At 51.0% G+C, this 26,573-nt stretch overlaps 1 protein-coding gene across 15 annotated transcripts in view; it reads right to left on the reverse strand.

Annotated features, from left to right (window-relative positions):
• The window catches only part of KDM2B (lysine demethylase 2B), a 108,084-nt gene that overhangs the window by 33,071 nt on the left and 48,440 nt on the right, over positions 1–26,573 (reverse strand). For all 15 annotated transcript variants that reach the window (XR_008551891.1, XR_008551889.1, XM_054695366.1 and 12 more), the window contains 3 exons: positions 22,181–22,307; positions 19,833–20,305; positions 12,356–12,442 (listed from right to left, as the gene is read on the reverse strand). Coding sequence is in view for 13 of the 15 variants with exons in the window: in XM_054695366.1 (XP_054551341.1) it covers positions 12,356–12,442; positions 19,833–20,305; positions 22,181–22,307 (687 nt within the window). In the remaining 2 variants the exon portion in view is untranslated. The remainder of the gene's footprint in view (positions 1–12,355; positions 12,443–19,832; positions 20,306–22,180; positions 22,308–26,573) is intronic.

Here is a 26,573-nt window from a genome sequence, read left to right on the forward strand (position 1 = left end):
AGCAGAACAAGCGGATCTACTGAAATACACTGCTGAGGGGAGAAGCAGGGAGACAGGAGAGGTCTGCTGCGCCCTGTGGGTCAGCTCCCTGGCCAGGGATCGACCTTGTGCTGCAGTGGCTGCCCATAGCTTCATAGTGCTGAGACTTAACCCCTTGCACCACCAGGGAGGCCCCTTCTGGGCCCTTTAAAGAGATTCTTAATTCCTTAGAAAACCTAAGTATGTGCTTTTAAAAAAAAAAGATTTATTTATTTATGCACAGAAGAACTGGGGTATAGGCCAGAGGTGCAGGGGGTGAGAGGATTCACCAGAGACAGAGTGGGGAGCAGAATAGGCAGGCTGACTGAAATACACTGCTGAGGGGAGCAGCAGGTGAGACAGGAAAGGTCTGCTGTGCCATGTGGGTCAGCTCCCTGGCCAGGGATCAAACTCATGCCACAGCGCCTGGCGGTAGCTTGATAGCTGAGGCTTTAACCCCTGTGCCACCAGGGAGGTCCCAAATGATCACCTTTTAAAGGAGTTGCCAATAGACAAGTGGGGTCCGAGGGGCTCTGACATCATGTCAGACTTAGGGATGGGGTGGGGATGGGCTGACAAGGCACATATGCACAGGTTGGCCCGGCTGGGAGCAGGGTGGGGAACTAGACAGACAGACAGACAGACAGACAGACACACACACACACACACACACTTTGGCTGCTGTCATGGGCCTCTCTCCATTCTTGTTTTTCTTTAAAATAAGCAGCCAATTTGCCTCCAAAAGTCCCCCGCGTCTATGAAAATTCATGAGTTGATGATGCCAATCAGGAGAAGCCTGACTAAACTCATCCTTCACCATCTGAAGGGTCATTAAACCAACTCCTTGCTGTGAACACCAGTGATCGAAGGGGAAGAGTGCAGGGTGCCCACAGCCCTTCCCGGCGGGCCTGCATCTCAGGGTGGTCCCCAGAACAGGGAACGCTCTGCAGAGTGCCCACCCACTCAAGTGGAAAGGAAGATGCACTTCCAAGCTGAATTCTCAGCTCCCGTCAAAATGATTGATTGGGAAAGGAATGATCGGCTGGTGCTGAAACCATCAGTGCCTGGTGGAGGGAAGCAGGGGTAACATAGCCCCTTCCAGATGCTCCCCTGGAGCGAAGAAGGATTAATATGACTGTACGGTGACAGAGGAATCCCACCACCATCACCTCAGTCCACTACTTACAAAGCTGAACTTGAGTCTGATCAAGTCTTTAGATCTAATTTGCAGAAATTCTAAAAGATGAGGGAAACGATGACACCCCGAGGAAGCCAGCAGTCAGGTATGTCAAGTGGGATATTCTGCAGGACACGTGGCCCTGTCTTCTCCAAGAATTGAAGTCCTGAGAAAGGTCTAGATTAAAAGAGAATTCAGAGCAGATTCTGTGTGTGGTCCTGGACTGGATCCTGGGTTGGACAAAGCTGCCATCAAGGAGAATTTGGAAAACCTGAATATGACTGGGCATTTGGTAGTATTCAACAATTATCGATTTTGTTAGGAGTCATAATGTGATTTGGGTTATAGGAAATACTTCTCTTTTTCAGAGATGCAGACTAAGTATTTAGGGGTGGAATATCATGGTATCTGCTACTGTCTAAATACTTAAGCATGAAAAATAAAAGAATTAAAAAGAAATGACACCCACCACATTATACCCATTAGGGTGGCAACTACCCCCAAACAAAACCAGAAAGTAACAAGTGTGTTGACAAGGATGTGGAGAAACCAGAGCCCTTGTGGGAACATAAAATGGTACAACTGGATGGAAAAAAAAAAAACAGCCTGGTGACTCCTCAACAAATTAAACAGAATTACCACATGATCCAGCAATTCCATCCCAGGTAAGCATCCACAAGAACTGAAAAGTAAGAATTCAAAAAGATGTTTACACAACCGTATTGGTAGCTGTATAAACAGCCAAGCGGCAGAAGCAACCTGTGTGTCCACTGAATGGCTAAACAGAACGTGGTCATACATGAACGGGAGTACTATACAGCTTTGAAAAAGAAATTCTGCCCCATGCTACAACATGGATGAAACTTGAGGACAAATTAGTGAACAAGCCAGTCCCAAAAGGTCAACTACTGTATGATTCTCTAATTCATAAAGACAGAAAGTAGAAGGGGGGCCGTCAGGGGTTGGGAGAAGGGGGAGTAGTGAGTCAGTGTTTTAAGAGAGGCAGAGTTTCAGTTTCAAACCACGAAAATGTTTTGGAGATGGATGGTGACTGACAACAACATGAAGGTCCTGATTACCACTGAATCCTACAGCTAAAATGGGTTGAAACCGTCCATTTTACATTCTGGACACTTCCACACAATTTAAAACCATGATAAAATAAAAAATTCTAACAGAAATAATTCCCCCAGAAGAATCAGTCAAACAGTGGGGGAAGCAGTGGTGGTGGCGGGGAGACACCCAAACCATCCGTCTTCCCCCACAAGGGACCGCATCCAACCCCCTCCCACCACCTTGTCCCATAAACTTGAAAGAGAGAAAGTAATATTTTAAAAGTCATTTTCATAAGTGAGATCATTCCTGAACTCCTTCAAAGTGCGTCTAGTCACTTGCATTCGCTGATGGGGAAGGTCAGTGGTTAGAGGGGGTTTTACTATACTTGTCACTTCCCACCCACTCTCTCTGTGTATAATGACACAAATACACTTGCCCTTCTCACCTCTGTAACACAAAACAAAATACAACAGAGCAAACATTTCACCTGTAATCACCTCATCACGCCCTCTTTACTTTTCCCCCAAATTTAGAGACTGGATTAGCTGGCAGCAGTTAAGTTAGACACACGCTCATCTTTCCAATAACACCAAATTATAAGAAGAAAAAGAACATGACAATGCACACCCCTATCAGTAATCAAGTACCCCCCCCTTTAAAATGGCAAACATATGATGACATTTTGCAAAAAGAAATGTGGAAGGAACGACCATTGTTCTAGAAATAAAGCGTGGGTCACGATCGGCAATTGCTGATGCTTCCCACCTGGCTACCCACCAAACACAGGCGCCTTCACTCTCAACTGCTTTCCAAGAATTTGTCTTTGGCCTTATTAATATGGACAGCTAGCAGGTTATCAGACTGAGAAATTGCAGACTGCAGATTTTAATTACAGGTTATTTCCATTGAATGCTGTCTTGAAGCTCCGGCAGAGTGGCCTTTCTTTCCGATGATGGTTGAAAAATTCCAGGAGAGAGAATAGAGTCCAAGGGGTGAAAGACTAAACTTGAGGGTCCAGGGAGTAGCAAGGAGCCCTTCTCAGTACTCACCTGTTCAGTGTTCTTTCAACAGGTGGCTGGGTTTGGGACAACCAAGTAAGGAGACAATCTTACTCTCACGACAGAGAGGACTCAGAGGTATTTAGTCAGCCGGCGAAAAAGAGCAAAGACAGAAACTGATTGAATACCATGTCATCTTTCAGAAGCTCTGGGAAAATCATGCAAGCAAGTTCATTCGCAACAAATATTTCCTGTGCCCCAGCCACCTGGGAGTCACATTGCAGGACAGGACACAAAATAGATAAGGAGAAAGTTAGTAAGATGAACTCCAGTCTCAAGAAGCCAGTGGAGGCTTAGGACAGAAAAGCAACAAAAGGCATAGTAGAATGTGGGCATCGAGTAGGAAGAGAATCTGGGGGTTCTCCATCAGGAACTTGGTGGGAAACGTACCCTGGAACCAAGTCATAGAGGGGAGTTCTATTTCTGGGGCATAAGAAAGGTTAGGGGAGCCAACAAGGCATGATAACGCACCCCAAACCTAGCGACAGTGATGAGCCATGACTTCCTTGGGCCCAGGGGCAGGGAGGGGAGCGGGAGGTTACCAGAAATGCAGAAAAGGCTGGAGACCCCTGGCCTTCCATGCAAAAGACAGACAACCTGCAACGATCCCAGGAAGATTCTGGGTGAAGAAGTCAGGTGGGAGGGGAACTCGGAAAGGCATTCCCGGAAGTGGAATCCTATGAGCAAGACCAAGGGCGACAAGGACTCTAGTCCTCAGTGCTGTGGGCCAGTTCTTGGAAACTGAGTTTAAGCAAAACACCATTTGGCTGGGCCTCCCTGGTGGCGCAAGGGGTTAAGACGCAACCTAGAACCTATTCACAGCCACTGCAGCACGATTTCAATCTCCGGCCAGGGGGATGCCCACATGGAGCAGCAGACCTCTCCTGACTCGCCCGCTGCTCTCCTCAGCAGTGGATTTCAGCCAGTCTGCCTGTTCTGCTCCCCACTCTGTCTCTGGTGAATCCTCTCACCTCCCACACCTCTGGCCTATACCCCAGTTCTTGTATGCATAAATAAATAAATCTTTAAAAAAAAAAAACATACAACAAACCCAACTTGACCATAAGCCCAATGATAACAAGAATTTAAGTTGCTTTGACATATTTCTGATCACAAGAACACCTAATTTATTCTAGAGAAGGACTCAAAATGGTCTCACATTACACAAGAACAAGTCTTCACTCGTTACTTAACAACCCATTCATTCCAGCCCAGGGTCATGTGTGGCCAGGGCACCCACCCTGGACAGGGCAGCCCTCCATCACTGCCCGGTCCACTGAGCCATGCCAGCAAACTCCACACGTGCACATCTTTGGGACGTGGGAGGGAAGCAGAGGCTCCAGGGAAAACCCAGGGCGCTGGGGAGAGCCAGCTCACACAGCAGTCCCCCGGGAGTCAATTTATTTTCGACTCAACTTTTTAACTAAACAATGTTATTCGAGGATCTGCTTCAAGTGGAAAATACGGAGTCACTGGCCTGCATCGTAGCAAGGAGGAAATCATGAGGCCTGAGCCCCCAGCAGATATGGGCGCTCAAGACCAAGTGAAGGATTTGGGAGGCGATTTTAAAGATGACCAAGAGTCTCGGAAGGTTTGATTACAAGTTTATAAGCTGGACTGTGTCCACCCCAAGATTCTACAACGTCCTGCCCCCTATCTTCATGTACTCCCTAGAGAGTGCAACTGTCTTTAGACACAGGGACTTCACAGAGTTGGCTGAGAATGAGGGCATCAGGGTGGCCCCATTTCAATAGTACAGGTGTCCTACGAAGGCAGAATTTGGACACAGACACACTCAGAGGCAAGACGAGGAGACGACATGGGCAGATGGCCAGGACTCTTAAAAAGCCAGTTGGCCAAACTACTGTCCTGTCCTGCCTAGATCACACATGTCCTGAGATACTAGAAACTTCCACACTACCGTCAGGTCATTCCACCAACAAGGGAGGGGTGGAGAGGGCTCTGAAGGGGTTCTTGTCATCGGCTCACCCGTAGGGACAAAATCATATGGTCTGGCCACTAGCAAATTTGGACCCACATAAAACCGCCGGAGACCTGGTCCCACCTTGTCTCTGAATCACTGACCGTTTTCCTTCCGTTGGATTTCTCTGTTGTTGATGTTGGATTCAGCATCATCCAGAATAAACACTGTCTTCAAGGGGCATTTTATCACAGGGTTTTGCTATAACTCCCGGCAGCTTCCGGGCTCCAAACTCCACCAACGCCTTCGTGGTCACTCAGGAAAACCCTGGGGATTCCAGGCATGGGTCCCAGACGGTTTTATACTCGCCTCCCTCTCTGCACACTCCCCGCCACCCACTTACTTCTCTTGTCTTTGCTCTCCTGGACAGTGGCTCTTTCCATGCAGACCTCCTCCCGGGAGGCTGTGAGGACTGGACACCCTCTCTTTCCTGCCTGGCCCGGCAGTCTCAGCTGCCTCAAACCCTCAGGGGTACATTATACGGCAATAGGTCAGGGCCTAGTACTTCTTCCTTCAAGGGGAGAGGCAGGGACAGGGGAGAAGCACTTTCTTAAAGCTGCCTCCCCCACACCCCCCCACCCCTGACAGGAAGCAGCCAATTCAGCTCAGCTGTGACTCCTTCAGGAGGACCAAGCCTCCCTTTCCAGAGCCTACTAAGCCCTTGCCTGAGGCTGTTTTTGGACGGGGTCTCTAAATCACTGACCCCTTCCCCTGCTCTTCCTTCTGTGTCCTCGCGTCCTATCGAGAGCAACATCTTATAAACCACATACAAGGCAAGAGCCTTGAAGCCATGGACTTACAACCAAGTTACAACCAACTGTGTCCCTGGTAGAGGCATTTTACAGAGAGCACCACGGGCAGAGGACACTACCAACCCTTTTACAGATGAGTAAGCAGAGGCCCATACTCGCCCACGACTGCACAGCTTTGTGAGCAGCAGACTCAGATTCCATTCCCAGGTGCATCTGACCCCAGAGCTCACCCAAGTCCTGAAAGGGAACGACCTGGGAGGACTGAGAAAATGCAGGTTCCCAGGCCCCACCTCACACCTACAGAATCCCAGCGTTCCAGACAGGACCCAGGAAGACGCATTTTCTTAAAAAAAAAAAAAAAAAAGTTCCTCAGGTAAAAGTGAGGCCACCAGTGTTGAGGATGGGTTCTCAACTGAGCCCCACAGAACTGCCCTCCAGAAACTTAGGGACCCTGAGGAGGGCAGGAAAGATGGCAGCCGTTACGTCACCCCCGTCTCATCCTGCCACTGCACCCCAATGAGCGTAATTACTCCTGGAGTGACAGGGCCAAGTATGAGCAGGAAGTAGTGGGGGCCCCTTCTCCTGAATTATGGGGCCCCCTTCAGAGAAAGGCCGCGCGTCATTCTCAGCCTCCCCAGCCAGATGACCAACTGCATGGCGAGGGAAGCAAAATTGCAGGAGCTTCAGGTGCCTGTGAGGAAGCTAATACCATAACCCCGGAAGACGCTGCCCCCCCATACCCACATCCAGGGGCCTTGTTCACGCCTCTCCAGCCCCTGGGAGAAACTCCAGGAAAACTGCCTGCAAGTCAAATTCCCCTGCTTGTCTGGCCCTAAGCGCAGTGGTCTCCACAGCCTCCCTTCCCAGAGACTCCTGAGGCTCGGCCCCTGCTTCCTCAGTTTCCTGGTCTGCGAACCAACTGGAGTGACCTCAACAATAAGGTGGAGGCCAGAGGACAGTTCTGAAATAAGCTCAGTTTCCTCGGCCCCATTCGAAGGTCATAGACGGGGCCCCCAAATCCTGCCACCTGGTCATAAAAGGAAGCAGCCGGAGTGTAGACAGGTCAAAACAAATCCATCACCATGGGTGGAAACAGCCAGTTGGGTGAGTGGGGACGAGGGTGAGCCAGCAGGGTCTTTGATGTGAAGGGCACCACAGCAGAAATGACCTCACAGCACCTAATCAGTTCCAGAAAAGGACTCTGGTCTCCAGGAGGCAAGGTGGGAGATCAAAGCATTTCTTACTAATCATCATTTAGCATTAATTACCTGTTAAGTAACCTGACCCAGACAGAATTCAGCTCCCTGCCTGGCGTCCTGACAGCCTCAACGGAGCACCCTTGATCTTTCAACCCAACTGCATCCAACTGGGAGGAAGCGGCGGTGAACCTGGGAGCCCAGAGACCCCGCGGCCCCCGCGCCCGGCCCTTTACTTGCTTCTTCCCTTCCTGTTCACTTTTTAACCCCACTGGCCAGGAAATGCATAAATACAGCGGTGCCCCCCTCATCTCAGTGGGTTCCTCAGGACGCAGGGAGGGATCTGGACACGAAAGCCTTACTGTGCACAAGCCGTGTGGCCCCCACACACCTCGGCCCTCTCTGGGGTCACTGCATCACAGTGATACACTGGCCACCTCCCAGCCTTGCTGGGCGGATTAAAGATCTAAAACCTGCATCTAACATCGGGCGCAATCTCACACGAGGAGCCCCTGGGGGTGTGGAGTGTACTGCTATTATTGTTATTATTATTATTATTTTAACGTATTGCTTTTAGTAATTGATTATTGGTCATTATGTATACCTTTTGTGGCTCCAGAATAATTTATAGGGTTACAGGCTAAAGCGTGCCTCCCCCCACTCACAATTTGAAGTCCTAAAGCCCAGGACTCCAGAATTTGACTGTATCCGGGGAGAAGTCTTCATGGAGGTGACTCCTCACAGTGAGATCTTAAAGGTGGACCGTAATTGAGTCTGACGGAGTGCTCCGAAGAAGAGGACACTGGGACACAGACACACACACACAGGAGGGGAACCTCAGACCCTGACGCCCCATCTGGGTCGCCCGCCTCCAACACTGGACTCTGTCTGTCACTGGCGCCTCTCTGTGGTCTTTGTTATGGCAACCCCGGCAAAGTAAACATCAGCTTCAAATAAATTCTAGAAAACAGGAACTAAATTAAAACAAAAGGATGGCGGGCCTCCCGTGTGGCGCAAGGGGTTAAGCACAGCACTTTGAAGCAATCCGCAGCCCCGGCTGGCCAGGGAGCTACCCAACATGGCGCAGCAGACCTCTCCTGACTCGCCCGCTGCTCCCCTCAGCAGTGATTTTCAGTCAGTCTGCCTGTTCTGTTTCCCACTCTGTCTCTGGTGAATTCTCTCACCGCCAGCACCTCTGGCCTACACTCAGTTCTTGTATGCATAAATAAATAACTCTTAAAAAAAAAGAAAGAAAGGATGGCATCAGCAAGGCTCTAACCAAAAAGACACAGGGAGAAACTGAATGCTCCAACACTCCCAGTGGGCATGGAAAATGGTGCAGCCACTGTGGAAACAGTCGGTTTCCTCAGGAAGTTCAGCACAGATTCTTCATCTGTGTGGTCAAGAAATGTAGATGCATGGTCTCACTCAATGAGGAATTTAGAAAACTTAAATAAGAGAGCAGGAAAAAGACTAATCAATACAAAGTAAAAATCAAAATCAACAAGCAACTATAGGGGGCCTCCCTGGTGGCGCAGCGGTTGAGCGCTGGGTTGTGAAGCTGCCCACAGCCTCTGCAGCGCCAGTTCCATCCCCGGCTGCTCCCCGGCCACCGGAGGAGGGTCCCACATGGCGCGCAGACCTCTCCTGCTGCCCGCTGCTCCCCTCAGCAGTGTACTTCGGTCCTTCTGCCTGCTCTGCTCCCCGCTCTGGCTCTGGTGAATTCTCTCACCCTCCCATGCTTCTGACTGTCCCCAGTGCTTGTATAAATAAATAAATAAATCTTTAAAAGAAAAAAAAAAAAAAAAACAAAAACACCAAGCAACTATAAACCAGAGACACACAACGGCGGGGGGGTGGGGGGGGGTGGCGGGGAGAGGAAGGACTTGAGTCAAAATAAGGGGGGGTGCAATTGTATGCGGAATATAACCATAATGAAAATGCATACATTGTACAAAGATGAAAAATGATGTAAGAATTATATTTAAAAAATTAAAAAAAAAAAAAAAAGAAATGTAGATGCCAAGAGTCAAGCTCACTCTTGGGTACCTACCCAAGAGAAATGAAATCATAAGTCCACATAAAAACCTGGATTCGTAACAGTATTTACACCACAGCCAACAGGAAGCAACAGGCCAAGTGACAGCGGTGAGCACATACCCGCAGAATGGAATATTACTCGGCCATAAAAAGGAATGAAGTGCTGGCACCTGCTACAACTTGGATAAAGGTTAAAAAGAGGAAAGCAGGCACCAAAGACCACATAGTGTCCCATTTCATTTATGTGCAATGTTCAGAACAGGCAAATCCTTAGAGACAGGAAGTAGATTAAGTGGTTGCTGGGGGCTGGGCAAACAGCGAGGATGAGGCTTCTCTAAGGGGGCACCAAAAAGTTCTAAAATTAGACTGGTGGCTGCACAGTCTTTGAATGCTTTGAATATGCTAAAAACTAAAACATGCCTTGTACACTTTAAGAAGCAACTGGGTGATGCAAAACACATTTGCTTCATTTTAAGGCACCTTTGAAAAAATACCCCCCAAAAGCACTGTTCAATATCTGAGGGTCTCACGTGTCCTCCCACCACTTCCCAACCAGCCCACAGACTCCAGGTTCTCCCACCGACCAGTACTGATTCTTGTGCGCAGGCCAGGCTCATGACCAGCCTCCATGGGGATCAAGAGTAGGGACTACTCCCCCAGAAGCCAATTCCCATTTCCAGGTCTTTGCAGGGAAAAGGGACAGAGGTTTGATTTTTAAAAAAATCCTTTTTCAGCCTCTAAGCCCCTTGGGAGTGGGCTGCGTGTCTCATGAAGAGGGGACACATTTGTAGTCCTGGAGCAATTTCCCTCAGAGAGGTTCGTTTGGTCCCTCCATTAATCCTGAGATTATAGTGAGGACTCGAGTGTTTGTTTAAGCCCTTGTTCTACAAACCCAAATCCCTCCCCGGGAGCCATTCCTCAGCTGGGAGGGAAGTGGGCAGTGAGGTGAAGCCAGGCTTTCCCCTTCAGGCTCAGCGCAGCCTCCAGGCCGGCAAGGTTGTTTAAGGTGCTACATCTGCACAGTCTGTGGTCTGATAAATGGTATTTATATTTATAGCCCATGCAGGGGAAAGTCAAGCCGAAAACCCCACACACTTCCACGGATTGGGGAACTAAAAGCAGAAGCCATGGAGGCAAATTCATTTTCATTTCGATTAGCACCTTAGTTCCCACTAACTTTCGATGCGAATCAGAATTCAAATTTCTCCAGCACTTCCACCTTTTAAGCACATACCCTAAGGGATAATCCAACATGAAAATAATCTGCGACAGTGCTGTGTTCAACAGCAATATAATAGGAGTCACAGCTTTTAATTTATTTTTTTTTTATTTATTATAGTCAGAAGCGCGGGAGGGTGAGAGAATTCACCAGAGCCAGAGTGGGGAGCAGAACAGGCAGACAGATGGAGGACACTGCTGAGGGGAGCAACAGGCGCAGCAGTTGGGGTCTGCGCGCCATGTGGGACCCTCGCTGGTGGCCGGGAATCAAACCCACACTGTAGAGGCTGCGGGCAGCTTCTCAGCCCAGTGCTCAATCGCTGTGCCACCGGGGAGGCCCGCTTTTAAATATTTTTGTAGTCACATTTAAAAGGCATAAACAGATGACATTATCCTGATCCACTTTGTTTAATCAATATATCCAAAATACTGTATCAACTGAAATTGCCAGGTTTAGCAAATAAAAATATAGTACACATCCAATTATATTTCAGGTGAACAATACAGGGCATCTTGCTTAGCATAAATATAGCCCGATTCCATTTTAGGATATACTTAAACTACAACATTTGTAGTTTATATGAAATTCAAATTTAACATGGTATCCTTTTTAAATTGGAGACAATAATTTCAACATGCAACCAATATAAAAAATAATGAGATATTTGACTTTTTCCCCTTTTGGGCAATAAGTCATTGTGTATTTTTACACTGGCAGAACATCTGAACTTGGTTTAGTCCTATTTCAAGGGCTCAATAGCCGCACAGAGCTCATGGTTACCATTTTTGGACAGCACAGTGTAACAGCTAGAAATGAGAGATTAGCAAAGGTAATACCCATCAACAAGAAGGCTGCTTCATTCACAACGAACACTTAAGAGAGCACCACGAGGAGTCCTTGTCCTAAGAACCACGGAGCTGGTCAGCCCTCACGGCAACCAGGGACAACGAGGATAACCCCTCTTTACAAAGAAGGAAAGGAAAGTTCTGGAGCTTCCATCCCTGGCCCGAGAACATGGAAAATCCAAGTGTGATAAATCAGAGTGTGAACTGGATGATGATGGATGGTGGGAGGTCCACACATGTCCTCCCTGACCAAGATGAGGGAAGGGCGCACCCTAGGAACACTGGCTTTCTCTGGATGGTGGGCAATGCTGGGCAGTCTGGTCTCTGCTGTCAAAGTGATGACCTTTCACATCCTTGGCCCTGACAAGAGCCCTAACAAGCGACTGTGCCTTTGTAAGCCCAGATCCTCTTCTGTAAAGCGAATCACAACCTCTGTCCACCCCACAAGCTGCTGGAGTCTAAATACAAGGGGGCAGAGGTCCCCCGAGCACCTGCTCAGGGGGTAGTTCTCAGTGATGTGACTTCACTCTCCCCAGGGGCTTTGCCCTTTTCCGCTGGCTTACACATTTTTCTGGTGAGCATCAGTCACTTTACAAAGAGCAAAAAAAGGTTACTTTCAAAAGAGGAAAGACAGCCCCTGAGAAGCAGCTGCAGAAAAAAGAGAAGGAAAAAATACAGAAAGGGGAGGAGAGAAAGGAAATTCACTACTGGCAGGGAAAGGTGAGGTGTCCTTTCCCCGTTGTTTGGTTTTCTTTCTCCTTTTCTCTTTGTTTAAAATAAACAAAAGAAGTGTTTTTCTCTTAGTTCTGGCTGGAGGATGGTCTTCCCCAATATTCTGAGTGACCACCAGGGGGCACTGCCTGCAGTTTCACTGCTGAGGACAACAGTCCCTTGTCAAAAACCTAAAACTTGCAAATCACCAAAGCCATTCATCTTCAGGGGTCCCCAGCTGAAGGCTGCAGACACACCTCTCACAAGAGGGGAAACGCAGTGAGACCATCTCCCCGTCCTACCTTTGGAGTCTTCTTTGGCCAAGTGACTACAGGAACCCCAGTGATGGCCAGATTGGGGTCGTCATCTGCGTGCTCCTTCAGGACGTTCTGTGGGAAACAGAGGAGCCCTATTAGCTCTGGGTAGAGGGGAGGCTCCTCGAGGGGGCTGGAGGCCAGACCTAACCCAGTAAAACATAGTGTGTGCCTGCCCCTCACCCCACTGCCACCCCCACACGCAATAAACCCATCGCCAGGGTCTCCCAGGTTCCCAGGAACACTCAGCATCACCCTCTCCAAAAATCAAAGGACACCCTGAGACTGTACCGCTCACGGACCATGCTCCCATCCACAGAGCCGTGGGCGCTCGCCACACTCCTAACCAGCACCTGGACCCGCCAGCTGCCACCCTGGGCAGCGGCACTAAGAAGCTCCAGGGGACTCAAATCAGCCAAGTGTTCATGGAAGCCATCAAACCCCCACGCCTGTGACCCTCAGCAGGGTTCCCCCAGTCACCTCGCCGCGGGCACCCTGATCCTGCCATGTGAACACATGCCCGTGTTTCCTGCAGCAAGTAGAACCTGCTTTGACCCAGGACAGAGTCACCTGGCCAGATCCTGCCTGAAAATGGGCTGTGAGGACCAGCGGCCCAGCACAGAGAGGGCCTCACACCTCTGTGCTCAAACCCTCCTGGGTGGTCTGGAGCTTTCCTGGGTAGCTCTGACTCTACCAGATCTTGGCCTTGCGTGCAGGTGACTTGAGAACCTCATCTGGATGTAAAAGGCCACACCTCTGATTTTCCCTAGTTCATAGGTGAGATGACCATGCTCAGACAGACTCAGAGGACCTGGGTGCAGCCTCAGTCCAGGAGGGCAGAGTCCCGAGCCCCCTTCTCTAGCTAGCAACAGACTTCCCGCCCAAAACTGGGGTACTTTAGCTGCATCCACAGAGTGCCATAAAACAAGTGTTTTGGGCACAAACCTGCTCCTGTTCTATTCTGATCTTGACTATTAATATCTGGATTGTACAAAAACACTCCTACAGGGACATGAGAACAGAGGAAGTCTCCCAGTGGCACTTAACAGAAGGTCAGGGGGACTCAGAAGATAAATGAAAGTAAAGAAGATTTTAAGTCACTTCCCCAAACCGACTTCAACAAGATGAATCCAATTCACTTCTAATTGATTCTTATTGTCCCACTTTTCTGATCACCACCTACTTGCTTGCCTGATTTTTCAAAATGTGGCCGCTACCTCACATGGCATGAGAACTCCCTCCTCACTCACCAGAGTTGGCACACACACCAGTGTGGTCAATAGTGCAGGTTCTAGAGCCCCCCCAAGTTCAAATCTCAACTCCAGCACCTGCAGCTTTTTCTCCCAGTCTGGAGTCAATGATTTATAAATGCTTTCTAAAGTGTTTCAGTTCACTGCTATATCCCAGCCCAGAAAAATGACTAATGGAACAGCACAGAACTTAAAAAAATAATTAAGCCACAGATCCCTAAAGAGGGACTTTCTACAAAATGCCTGAATGGTGTTCCTCAAATCTGTCAAGACAAACAAAGCAAGGAAAAATCTGAGAAACTGTCACAGCAGCAAGCAGTCAAAGGGAAGATGACAATGGAAGGCCATGTGGGTTCACAGTGGGATCCCGGAGTAGACAGAGGATGTTGGCAAAAACAGGAAATGCGAATCAACTACAGGCCTTAGTTAATAACACTAGCACTGGGGCCTCTCTGGTTAAGACACAAGGGGTTAAGACACAATCTATGAAGCAATCTGCAGCCAGTGCAGCACAAGTTCGATCCCCAGCCAGGGAGCTACCCACATGGCGCAGCAGACCTCTCCTGACTCACCCGCTGCTCCCCTCAGCAGTGTATTTCAGTCAGTCTGCCTGTTCTGTTCCCCACTCAGTCTCTGGTAAATCCTCTCAACCCCGCACCTCTAGCCTGTACCTCAGCTCTTATATGCATAAATAAATAAATCTTAAAAAAAAAATAACACTAGCACGATTAGGTCATGAATCCAGCAATACCTCTGCTAGGTATCAACCCAAAGAATATGTAAACGCTAATACGAAAAGACTTAGGGACGCCTATGTTCATAGCAGCACTGAACACAACTGCCAAGTCCTGGACCCAACCTAAGGGCCCATCAACAGACGACTGGATAAAGAAATCAGGGAATATATATTCTGTAGAATACTATACAGCTATGAAAAAAGATCAAACAGTGCCTTCTTGGACAAAATGGATGGACTTCAGGGTTAAGTGAATTTAGGTTAAGTGAAATAAGTCAGAAGGTAATAAAACAAATATTGGATGGTTTCACTTATCTGTGGAATAAAAGTAACCTAAAAACAGACTGGCAAAGCTTAGCAAACAATTCTTAGACTTAGTGGAAAATTTATTGGTTACAGAGAGAACAGATGAGAGGGAGGAGGGGCCGGGGAAGGGCGGGGGCAGGGCCCTGGCACAGGAGGGTCGGTGGAGGGTGAGTGAAGCATGTGCATTTATGGAGAAATAAAAATGTAACGCTAACATTGTACTTAAATTTTTAAAAAATATTCGAATATTCATTGTAACAAACGTACCACACTAGGGTAAGACGTTATTACAAAGAGAGGCTGAAGGCAGGGATGTACAGGGGAACTCTGCACTATCTGCAATATTTATCTGTAAATAGAAAAACTCTTCTAAAACATCATTTTTTTAATGTCCATCAAGCATCAGTAACAGCCACAACAAGGCAAAAACAATTCTTATACTGTCAATGTCTCTGTTACACAGGCAGCCTATTTAAAAAGAAATAAAGCAAGAACAATGAGGTGAGGAGTGAGGTCAGGCATGGACTTCACAGGGAGCAGCGGGGTGATCTGTGGGAGTGAGGGGGGTCATCAGCACTGACCTGGTTTAGAACTGCATTGCTCCAGGAGGATACAAAACACACCAGCTTTTTATCAGTCTATCAATTACTGCTCTTCAATGCACTGCAGACCATGTACTCCGGAATCCTGGCACCCCAGGGTGGATCATGCCCACTGGCCTCTCCCACCTGGGCCCACCCGTCAGGGAGGGTGGGAAGGGCTAGGAAAGGTGCGAGTGTAAACCTCAGGAGGGCAGGCACCTCCCGTTTAGTTGAACGAATGCATGTTTGGGGTGCTTGCCATGGGGTGGGCAACATATTAAGTATCTCATATCCACTCTTATCCAGCCCCCTCACGCACCTCTGAAGTGGACTAGCTTCGTGTCCACAGCACAGATGAGAAGCAGGGCTCAGGGAGACCACTCAATGCAGGGTGGCGGCCCCTCCATCCCCAAACCTGTGTTCCTTAACCGCAGTATCATTTCATCTGAGTAAGGGGGGTTTATCCATGCAGTGGAATAGTATTCAGCCTTCAAAAGGAAAGATCTTCAGGTCAAGTTTTCTTTACACTTCCAGAATCTGGAGGGAGGGCCAGCACCTACTACTGGTTAAGTTACTCCATGAACCACGATGCTGAGAGAAATAAACCCATGACGAAAGGACAGCAGTGTGCTTCCACTTAGCTGCAGTCTCTAGAGGACTCAAATTTACACAGACAGAAAGCAGACAGTAGGGCCAGAAGCTGGGGGATAGGGGTTTTTGAATGGGGACAGACTACAGTTCCGCAGGATGAAAGAGTGCTGGAGGAGGACAGTAGTGGTGGCTGGTGCAATGTCACTTCAAATGGTGCAGGTGTTCTATTTTAGCAATTTTTAAAAGGCGAAGGGGGAGTGGGGCCACGAAATCCCTTCCTGAGAATTGATTTCAGAGGTCCTAGAAAGCACAGCTTGGGACGTGCTAGCTCCATAAACAATTCTCTTGTGCCAGGGAGAATTCCAGATCTAGAGACAGAAGACCGGGTTTACATTCTGCAACTGATTATCTGTGCGATGGGAAGGGAGTGGGGACCTCTCGTTCACCTTAACCTCATGCTATGAAGCTCATGGATGTGACTTTACTGCCATCCTTAGGAGCGCCTGTGAAGTGCTTCCTCTGGACATTAAAATAACCGTATCTGTGTGCTAGGGTTTATTATCCCCAGTTCCACAAAGCGGAAACTAAAATTCAGAGAGGTTAGGTATTTGCCCAAAGTCACACAGCTGGCAGGTGTTGGAAGCTGCCAGTGACCCGGTTCATATGAGTCAAGCCTCAGGAAACCATTCTAGTAGCCGCCAGAGCTGATCTATATGTCAACACCGAGAACTGACACCCGGCGACATCTGGGTTCTGTATTCACTAGTCAGTCAACAAACACAAGTGAGGCATCCTCGGCAATTCCTTGCAAATGAGACAGAACTAATGTGGCCACTAACACATTTCCCAGACTTTCCCTCTATCACAGAAGAGCCCCTGTGGGGACTTGCATACCCCTCACATTTCGTTTTGGCATTTAGAGTCTCTTAATAATCCATGTGAATTCCACACTCTCTTCCACAATACACCAGGGCTTCCCCCGCCCCTATTTTTTTAACATGGGTATTCAGTCCACATTTCATTTTACTTGTGTTTTATCTTTCCATTGAACACTGCTCACCATTCCATAACTGGACCATTAGGTACGTGCCGGCCCTGCAGCCAGATTTTTGAAATGTAAAGAAACTTGACCTGAGCTTTCAAGTTGTTGAACGGAATCTTGGTGGTGGCAAGATCGTTTGCATCTAGGGTGAAGTAACAGCCCAGGGACAAGAAGTCAAACAAGTGGAGTAAAGAGCTCAAGAGAAGACAAAGTGGCGGGGGCTGGAGACTGGGAATCCAGTTGCAAGCTGGACCTGAAATCTGTAAAGTAGAACAGCAGGCGGGAAACGGAAAGCAATTTGCCGAGTGATTATCTCAAATGGTTAGTGATTTTTCTTAACTTGATCCAGGGATGCTCTCCTCAAATTGAAAGGGCTTGTTTTTGCTAAAGATAATGTTTCCTTGCCCGCCCCAAACAGTAAAAAAAGTCTTTCCAGGAAAATGCCCCATGTTTGACCTCTCTCTCTCTCTCTCTCCACACACACACACACACACACACAAGTATGTATGTGTGTTTGTGTGTGTATGTATGTTTGGGGCTCTGGGCGCATCACTCCCACAGGACTTTCTGTCCCCTTACCCCAATCTCAACTCTCGGGTAGGGGGAGACCAATTCAATGACTCCAGGAGCCAGGCAAGTAAAGAGAAAGATGTAAATGGATTAGGGCAATAGAGAGTGGTGAGGACTATGGCAAACTGGAAGCCACAGGTCCTGATTAAGGAAGGCAAATGCTACTCCAATCTGCTAACCTCCTGAGGAATGAAAACTCCACTGGATTTCTGATTTTTCAGAAGAAATCAAAGATTCAGAGTTTTATCTAAAATCTCTCGAATTTCAAATGCTGAATTTTAAATGTTAAATGTTTAAGGGGCCGCCCCGGTGGCTCAGGGGCCTCCCCGGTGGCTCAGCGGTTGAGCCCTGGGTTGCGAAGCTGCCCGCAGCCTCTGCAGTGCCGGTTCGATCCCCGGCTGCTCCCCGGCCACCTGAGGAGGGTCCCACATGGCGCACAGACCTCTCCTGCCGCCCGCTGCTCCCCTCAGCAGTGTACCTCGGTCCTTCTGCTTGCTCTGCTCCCTGCTCTGGCTCGGTGAATTGTCTCACCCTCCCACGCTTCTGACTGTACCCAGTGCTTGCACAAAAAAATAAATAAATAAATCTTTAAAAATAAATAAAATAAAATATAAATAAATAAACAAATAAATGTTTAAGATGATTTCTTTAAAAAAAAAAATCACTGTGAGCCAGATCTCTATGGGCTGGTTTGGGTGCTGGACCACTGGTTTATAAATGATGCTCCGCATACAACTGAGAATAATGCCCCCTCCCCTTGGCTTTCCTTGTGTTGCCTTCTGAAGTGTCTGGAAATTTTTTTATCATTTTAGTATCAGTTGGAGTCTAACTCACAAGCATTGAAGTGAGGCCTTTTTAAAAGGATGTATGGCTACAAAAAACTATTCCTGGAGACGTAAGAATTATTAATGAATGCATGAATAACTACATGTATTCATGAATACATGAATAACTAATAATTAAAACGTAATAAAGAGACTTTCCAAACGCCCTTGGGCACAGGGTCTCCTCCTGCGGGAAGTTAGTCTCCAAACGTGGCCACCAGGGGGCACCCCGAGCTGCCCCACGGGGAAGTATTTTCACTCGTATGCGCCGCTCTCCACTGAGAAGAGATTCTTCTACATGGTAGATTTATTTCCATAAATTACGCTGAAGGGACTCTTCCTGCCAGCTTCCCTCAGCCCTGCCAGAATTTATACACTCCCTGGGGCTCTTGGGAGCCGAGAGAAGGAAGCCCGGTGCCTGTACCAGCCCAGGACGCACCTGGCAAACCCTCGAGTAGGCGAGAAGGCCAGAGCAGGTGTCTCCTAAAGGGCCCTTCCTGCTGGACTGCCCCCTTCTGACCTAACTAGTGACCCACACAGCGGTCATGCTGGGCCTCCCTGCTCCGCGGACTGCTCTCAACGAGGTCAGTTAGTTAACGATGGATTCAGGCCCCACGTCTCCCCATAATTCCCCATGGCTCCATTATTTCTCGTGACCCCGTAATCCCGGCAATAAGGAGGGAAGTCCATACTACCTGGCATTTCCACCCCAGCTGCCACACATGCTCCTTGCAAAAGGATCTCTGGCAAAGATCCTCCCACCTCCAACCTGGGTGGCCTCGGCCCACCCTTCACAAGCGCGTAGCACCCAGTGATTCTCAGGTCGTTTACAGTCCGCGTGAGGACTAGAACTGCCTCCAAATAGCCCCCACCCTCCGTGGCTCCACCGCTGTCTCCCGGAGTCCCGGCTGGGAGCAGATTCTTCCAGGCGGGGACAGGGTGCAGGGCCACTTCCATCTTCCTGGGACCTACTCTGTCCACCAACTAACGGTTGTCATTCTGAGAGGGCAGAGGTGATATCCTGATTGACCAAAGGGTCCCTTAAAAGTCACATACATCACAAATCTTAGAATGTCCACATGAAGTCACACTGCATTAGGGCATCCCGACTCGCCGTCTGGTGTCCTTCTAAGAAGAGAAGGCAGTCTTGACAAAATGGGGCTGAGGTTAGAGCGACACACGCGTAAGCCAAGGAATAACAAGGGTGGGGACAGCCACAAGAAGCGGGAAGAGACAAGGAGGGATCCTCCCCCACAGCCTGCGGGGCCAGTGTGGCGCCCCAGGCCTGTGACAAACACCCGGTGCGCCCAGCACACCTCCCCAGAAAGGCCCGCGTCTGCAGCAAGTGCTAAGAAAGAGCTCGGCGGCAACTGCACCACCCCTTTCCCCCAAGAGCTCTCCCTGCAGTTCTCGACCGCGGCCTCTGCTGGACACTGCGGCCTTGCTGGCACGGGAAGCCCCTCTCCAGGCCTGGACGACGCCCCAGTCCGCACGGTCACCCCAGTCGGCCCAGGGAGCCTGCACTTCGAAGGAAAGCCCTGCAGACCCTGGCGGCGCCTGCCCACCTTCACACCCTCCAGGAGCGCCTGGGGGTCCTCGATGCCCTCGGGCACACACTTCTTGTTCTCCGGAAGGGACTCCAGCTTCTCCACCAGCGCCTTCAGGCCCTTCAGCTCAAACTCGGTGAGGTGAGTCCATCTGGCAGAGACCTCGGTGGCGGGCGAGCCGGTGGGCGTCCTGGGGTAGTCGACGGGCATGGCCGTGGACTTCACGCTCTCCTCTGACTCGGTAGACAAAGTCCTTTTGAGGAGCCGCAAGGCAGGCGTTTTGGGCTCCTTCCCGGGGGCCTCCTGGTCCTCGGCGGCGCTGGCGGGCGAGGCAGAGCGGTCGGCGGGCGTCCTGGGGCCTCTGTCTGCCTCCGCGCCCTCCTCCTCCTCCTTCTCCTCCTCCTCTGGGGGCTGCTGCTCACAAGACTCCTCCTCCATCTCCAGCCAGGAATCAGAAGAGAAGCCGTCTATGCTGGGCTTTCTCGGGGCATCTATGGGGGGCAGGGGGTGGGGGGGTCACAGGAAAGACTGACATGAACACCCGACTTCCTGCCGGGGCTCCGGGAACCTGCACTCGTCAAGGCTCCCTCCCTGGAGACAGAGCCCCTTTGCCACCCCGAAGCCTCTGCCCGCCTCGGCTCCCGGAGAGGCGGGGCCCGCCAGCCACAGCCTCAACGCCCGGGCAGCCTGCTTCGTCGCCAGCACACCTGGCGTTTACCTTTCAATATACTAAAATAAAGCAAAAGGACGTGTTTTCCAGGATCCCATTTGCAGCAAGTGTCTAGAACAGGGGACTCTCGAGACAGGAAAGAGACTTGCGGTGGCCTGGGCCGGGGGAGAGGGTAAGGTCAGAGGCCAACAAGGGAGCAGTTTTCTTTCAGGGGCGCAGAAACTGTACTAAAGACGGATCACGGTGACGGTCAATTTAGGAAAAGACTGACTCTCCCTGGGAATCCTGAACACCAGCGAGCCGCGCACGGTACGCGTGAGCCGCAGCTCCCGACCTGCAGGCCAGGGATGCTGTTTGAAAGCACTGAAGTGAAGACGATGTGCTCTGAAGGCTGCCGGGCTGCATGAAATGCCACAGAGCACGGTTCCCGGCATGCAACTAGCATTCGATAAAAGGGGGGCTCCCCGGTACCCCTCTTTTGGCAAATAGATTATAGAGGAGCAGGGAGAAAACAGAAGCAAGAAAATTTAAGGGAAAAAGTGGCCCGCAGATCCAGATCTTTAGGATCTGCCCTAAAGATTCAGGTAAGGGGAGGACCTTCGAGTCCCAGGCCTCAAACTGCCCCAGATCCAGCTTCAGGTCCCCACGGACGCGCGACGGCACCGCGGTCTCGGGGGTTACTGAGCTGCTTCAGTCCTCTCCCGTCTCCGACCAGGCTGGCCGCTTCAGGGGAGCAGAGGGGAGGGCTGGGGTATTTTTGGCCCCCAAATAGCACATCATCTGAGACTCAGCATAAGAACGCTCCCAGACAGACCTGAATTTCCCCAGAGGCAAAGGCACACTTTCCAGCAACAACCCGGCAGAGACATTTTTCCCCACCTATGCCCCATCCAAAAATCACTGAGGGAGTCAAGAAAAGAAAGAGGAAGTTTGGGGGGTGGAAATTCTAAAGCTGGAGATCACAAGAGATCACACAGATCCCAAAGGGACAGCCGAGGGCACATTTCTACCCGCTAAGGAGGCACCAGGGAAAGCCCTCAGCAGCGGCAGCTCAGAAGAGGAGGGGAACGAGGCGCTTCCTTTCTACAATCGCTGCTTTCGGGGCCGCCGATCAGTGACAGCAACTTCGGGGGTGACTGTGAGTCAAGATTCAAGGATGATGTCCCTTTAAATGCTGGCGGTGGGCAGGCGCAGCTGCAGCTGTGAGCTCTCCCTGCCTCTGTCAGAGCCACCCACCGCCCTGCCAAGCCCTGCCAAGCCCGCGTCTCCAGCCCTGGCCACCCCTCCCGCTGCTCACAGCTGGTCTGGGATTTGGGGGACTGGCTGTTTCTCAGGGGCCTGCTCCCATGCAGACAACCACCTGCCCCCAGAGTGACTGGAGAAGGGGCTGTCAGCTGGTGCCACGCAGGAGGCGGTGCCGGGGGAGCCTATTACAGACGCCGAGCCGGACCGGCCCCTCCCCACATCTGCACAGTCACCCACAAGCAGCCACCACTGTGCCCACTGATTCACGATTTCCTGTTCCACGTGGGAAGCTGACAAGGGTGTCACCCTCTGACAAGATGGCTCGGCTTCTGCCTGACACTCCGGTTCCAAAGACTTCTGGAACTCAAGACTCTCCAAGACCCCGCTTGAAAAACAGCGATCCCGGCCCAGCTGCTCCCGGGAGGTGGTCAGTCGCCCACGCTTCACTCACCAATAAGCATCGACTCTCTCTGGTATTCCTGAGTGAGGTAGGACCGCTGGGTCACACAGTACACGTACCGCTCCAAGACATACCAGCACATCTCATAGTAGAAGGGGTAACGGAATTTGGGCTGCACCTGGAAGCAAAAACCCGGGGGTCAGTTTCTGGAGGGCCAAGGGGTAAGGAAGGAGACTTGCAGGGGAGGTGGGGGTATCCCGGGGTGGGAATTAACTCCATCATCTCAGAACACAAAGGATGCAAGGGGAAGACGGGTGGTGGGCTGCAGCGGAGGCAGGAGAGGCCAAGATACCAGCAGCATGCACGAGTGAGGAGGCAGGGGGGGTGGAAAGCTCCCTGATCTGGGCCCGCTGGGGGTCTGCTGGCTGCTTCTGTGAGAGGCGGAAGAAAGAGCTGTCCCCTGCCCTGCTGACAGACATGTAGGTACCTGGGGACACCAGTCGCCCTGAGCCTCGCTTCACTGTGTGGCTCAAACAGTCCTGCACAGAATCTGCTACCCCGTCCTGCCCCCTGGAGATCAAAAATCAAGCCCCACACCTCAGCCATTTCCAGACAAGCCTGCCCGGCCTCTCCTGGCCTCTCCTGGCCTCGGGGAGGGAGGCCACACCAGGCCCCCAGTGAGTACACAGGGGCGTGGCCTGTCCTCCCCGGGGGCGGGGCTTCAGAGGGGCCGCCTCCAGTTCCTCCCCGTTAACCACATGCATGCTCAGCGGATTCCCTCCAACAGCAGTTCCTGATGAGACCAGGGGCCACTCTGACACTGGCGGACACGCAGCCAGGTCTGGGGCGGGAGTCCAGATGTAGATCCCCTGTGGGCCACTGCTTGGAGGGGAGCTAGTTCAGATGTAGAGAACTTCGTGCATCAGAACTGTCAGAAGGCAGGGGCCCAAGGAGGGTCCCCTGGGTGGCAGCCGGGGTCTACACAGAGGACAGTGTAAGAAGGAGATATCTGTGAGGACCCTACAAGGACGAGCCTTCCGGAAATTGCACCGAGTGGGAAAGGGAGGAAGAAGAAAGGGAGAAGCATCTCCCACCACTGGGCCCCTCCTGCAGCGGCTCCACGTGGGTTTGGCATGTCCACACTCACACCCAGCCTGCAACCCTGCCCTCCTGCCATGGCGCATCTGCCTCAAGGGACCTCTGCAGGGATCAGAGGCCACTTGTCACCTCTCTGATCCCCCAGGAACTCAGGAAGCCAGAAGATGAACAAGCACACTCTCCCACTTTTGCTGATACAGCTGCATCGACATCAGGACCAAGGCTAATGCAAGGAGAGCGAGGTGCTACCACCACCCCAAGTACTGTTTTCCTGCCTCTCTCCAAATGCCCGATGGAAAAGGCCCCAACTCTGTCCTCAGAGTACGGCTCCTGGCTCCCCCTCTGCCCAGGCCCTGCTGACTTGGTTTCCAGCATTGAGACCCTTCTGCACTTTGGGGGCATCACTCCTCTAGCTGGTCTCCCTGCCTCTGGTGGATGGGATGCTTGGGGATGGGAGCCTGGCTGCCGCATGCTTTTGAGCTCCTTGGGGGATGCATGGGGTGGGGTCATCATCTAGCGGTTTCCTTGGCTCCAGCTACTTTCACGAGAACCCCAATTTGGGCTGAGATGGAATTCACCTTTTTCAGTCACTAGATAGTGCCCTCTGGATTTTAAAAAGGAGAGGGGCTGTTCAGTTTGAAGCAGAACCCGACCTCCTGAGGGGTCAGGTTTGGGGGTCTCAGCCCCACCCCCACTCTAGAGCGAGGCCAATGAGTTTTTAAACAAATGGCCCACACCTAAGAGAAGGCCAAGCACAGGAGGCCCCTGCCCCGGCCCCTACTGACATCTCCTGACTTTGGACTCAATCAGAAAAACTCAAGTGGAGTTCTGACTTTTCAAATTTTGGGGTATTGTCTTAGGTGCTCTGCATTGCTGGGCACCTGACACTTGAGAGTGTTTCTAGATGAGAGGGGAAAAAAATTTGGGGGTACTTCATTTTGGGAGAGGAAAACGATGTCTCCCCTCGCTGTTGCTGAACCCAAGGGAAACCAGCTGGGTGAAAACAAAGGCTGATGAAGGAATTCAGGTCGGTTGGCTTGTTTTGAATTTTCTTTTTTTTTTTCCAAGAGAGCACCTCAGGAAACAAAATTGGCAAAGAATTGACTTACAAACGGGTTGTCGCCTTCCACCCTTCGCCTTCAAAAGGTCTCAGCCACATGCCTGGGGACATTAAACACACGATTGACCGCTCAACATTATTTGTGGACAAATTCGGAGCCTCACCAAACTGAGCTGTTCACCGACATCCGTCCAAAACCACAGGCAGGGCCATCAGAAAGCATGGCAGCCCCTGTGGGGGCACCGGGCCCGACAGCCGGCCTCCAGGGCTGCCGTCCTAACGCACCGGAGTGGCACCTGTCAGGGCCCCTTCAGCGGCCCAAGGCATCTCGAACGAAGGACCTTAGGAGATCAGAACCAAAGAGTCTCAGTGCCTCTAAAACTCCCAGGTCTCAAGGACTTGAAAAATGAAAAAAGGAGGGTGGGTGGAAGTGTCTTAAAATTTGTTTCTTCTCCTGGAAAAAAAAAAAAAAAAAAGGCAATGGGAGGGGAAAAATCCAATGGGAGGGAAAAGGGTGAGAGGAAGGGAAAGTATTTGCAATTTCCAAACAGATTCACTTGCTGAGCAGAAATGGGGCTTGCTGGCATTACCTTTCCTGGGAAGGCTGCTTTCACTAGAGCCATGGGGCGGGGGGGAGATAAAGAGAGACGGCAGTTTAATGAGCGGCCTGCGTTGGCTGCATCGGCCCTAGCCCTTGTCACCCTAACCAGAGTTAATGAACGAGGCAGCAAGCGCTGCTGAAGCATCATCTTCCAATAACAAAGAGGCGACACGGCCATTCTTCGGGCAGTTCTTCCAGCCCCTGTGCATCTTGAAAATAAGAGGTGCAAGATTTAACCTGCACCGAGAGAGGGGCACGGGCACCCACAAACCCTGAGTGTCTGCTTCCTGCTCCCCTCCCAGGACAACGGGGTAAAATCACTTGTCATCCAGTCCACAGAAATTAAAGTCGTGAGAACAAGACCCCAGCTTCCTAAGCTAGAAGAACCTCCAGGTCCCCCTGGTCTGGAGGGGGGGGGGACCCCACCTTGGGCCACAAAGGCAAATTGTTTTTCAAAGACAGACCCACATCAGGGGGTCTAGAGATGAATGGTTTCCTCTGTCCCACCCCCTGCATTTGGTTCCTAAGCAAAGTCATGTTTTAGGACTGTTGAAAAAGTATTTTTAAACGGCCATTGCCTTAAGAAAGCCCACGGGTTGTAAAGAATTAAGCTGTGCTGAGCTGACAAGGAGCTCTGGCATTTTATCTGGCTTCCCGAGCTCTCTCCCCAGCATCTTTTGTCTGCCTTGGCTCCTAAGACATAAACAATTGGGCCTTGTCGCCAAGCCCTCTCCAAAGACCAGAAATCAAAGCAGATTAAACAGCCTGCTGCTGGGTCCAGGCCAGCCTGCCCACCAGCCCCCGCCCGACAACCTGCTGCAGGGGAAACCAGATGGGATGCCCGCGCCCAGGACAGGGGCAGAGGGGCTGGGGAGGGGCCCCGCCCGGCTCATCTCAATGCGGGCGCCATATTCCCGGGGCTCAGTGGACCTCTCGGTTCTGCTCTATTACCCTCCACCCACCAAGGGGAGTGGGGAGCCGGGCTCCTAGCGGAACATCGTGGCCACAATCCACTGAGATTTGAGCTCCCGATTCCCATGGCTGAAGCCTTGGAAATCCCAGCCTAAGTCAACTTTCAGGAACTGCCTGGAAAGTCGTGGGCCTGACGCCTCCCTCCGGACTTCTCCTTTTCACCCCACAGCTCCTCCTAGTCTGCTTACAAACAAGCGGGCCCATTCTTCAAGGCCAAGAACAGCTGGCCGGAGTCCCAGACGGCACTTGACCCAGACGACTATGAGGTGACCATGTGCACCCACTTGGTCCTGAACACCCAGGGGCAACATCTATCAGGCCGGGAAAGGCACATGGGTGGATGGGTGACGGAGACGAGGGGCGAGGACGTCCATCCAGAGACCGGTCCCTGCAGACCGGGCACCGCAGGCAGCAAACAGCCCCAGCACACTTGACCTGAACACGGCTGAATGAGGGTCAAAGTGGCGTCCGGGAACCTGGACGGGGCTCCTTGACTGTTCCAAACGTCAGATACGCACTGGGTGGCTGATTCCACCCATGTAGACCAAGGCCAAGACCTTTCTTTAGGGTCTGGGCACAGCAACACCTTTCTGGGGCAAAAAAGCCATCTCCAGGACAAAGTCAGGAAGAGGCGAGAGGGTCCAGCGGGGGCAATTCAGGCATAAGAAGGGACGAAGCCCTCACCCCTGCCCCACCGGAAGGCCCACAAAGGC

Source organism: Talpa occidentalis, unplaced genomic scaffold, assembly GCF_014898055.3.
Source record: "Talpa occidentalis isolate TD23 unplaced genomic scaffold, MPIMG_talOcc4v2.1 talOcc4.14, whole genome shotgun sequence".
NCBI lineage: Eukaryota > Metazoa > Chordata > Mammalia > Eulipotyphla > Talpidae > Talpa > Talpa occidentalis.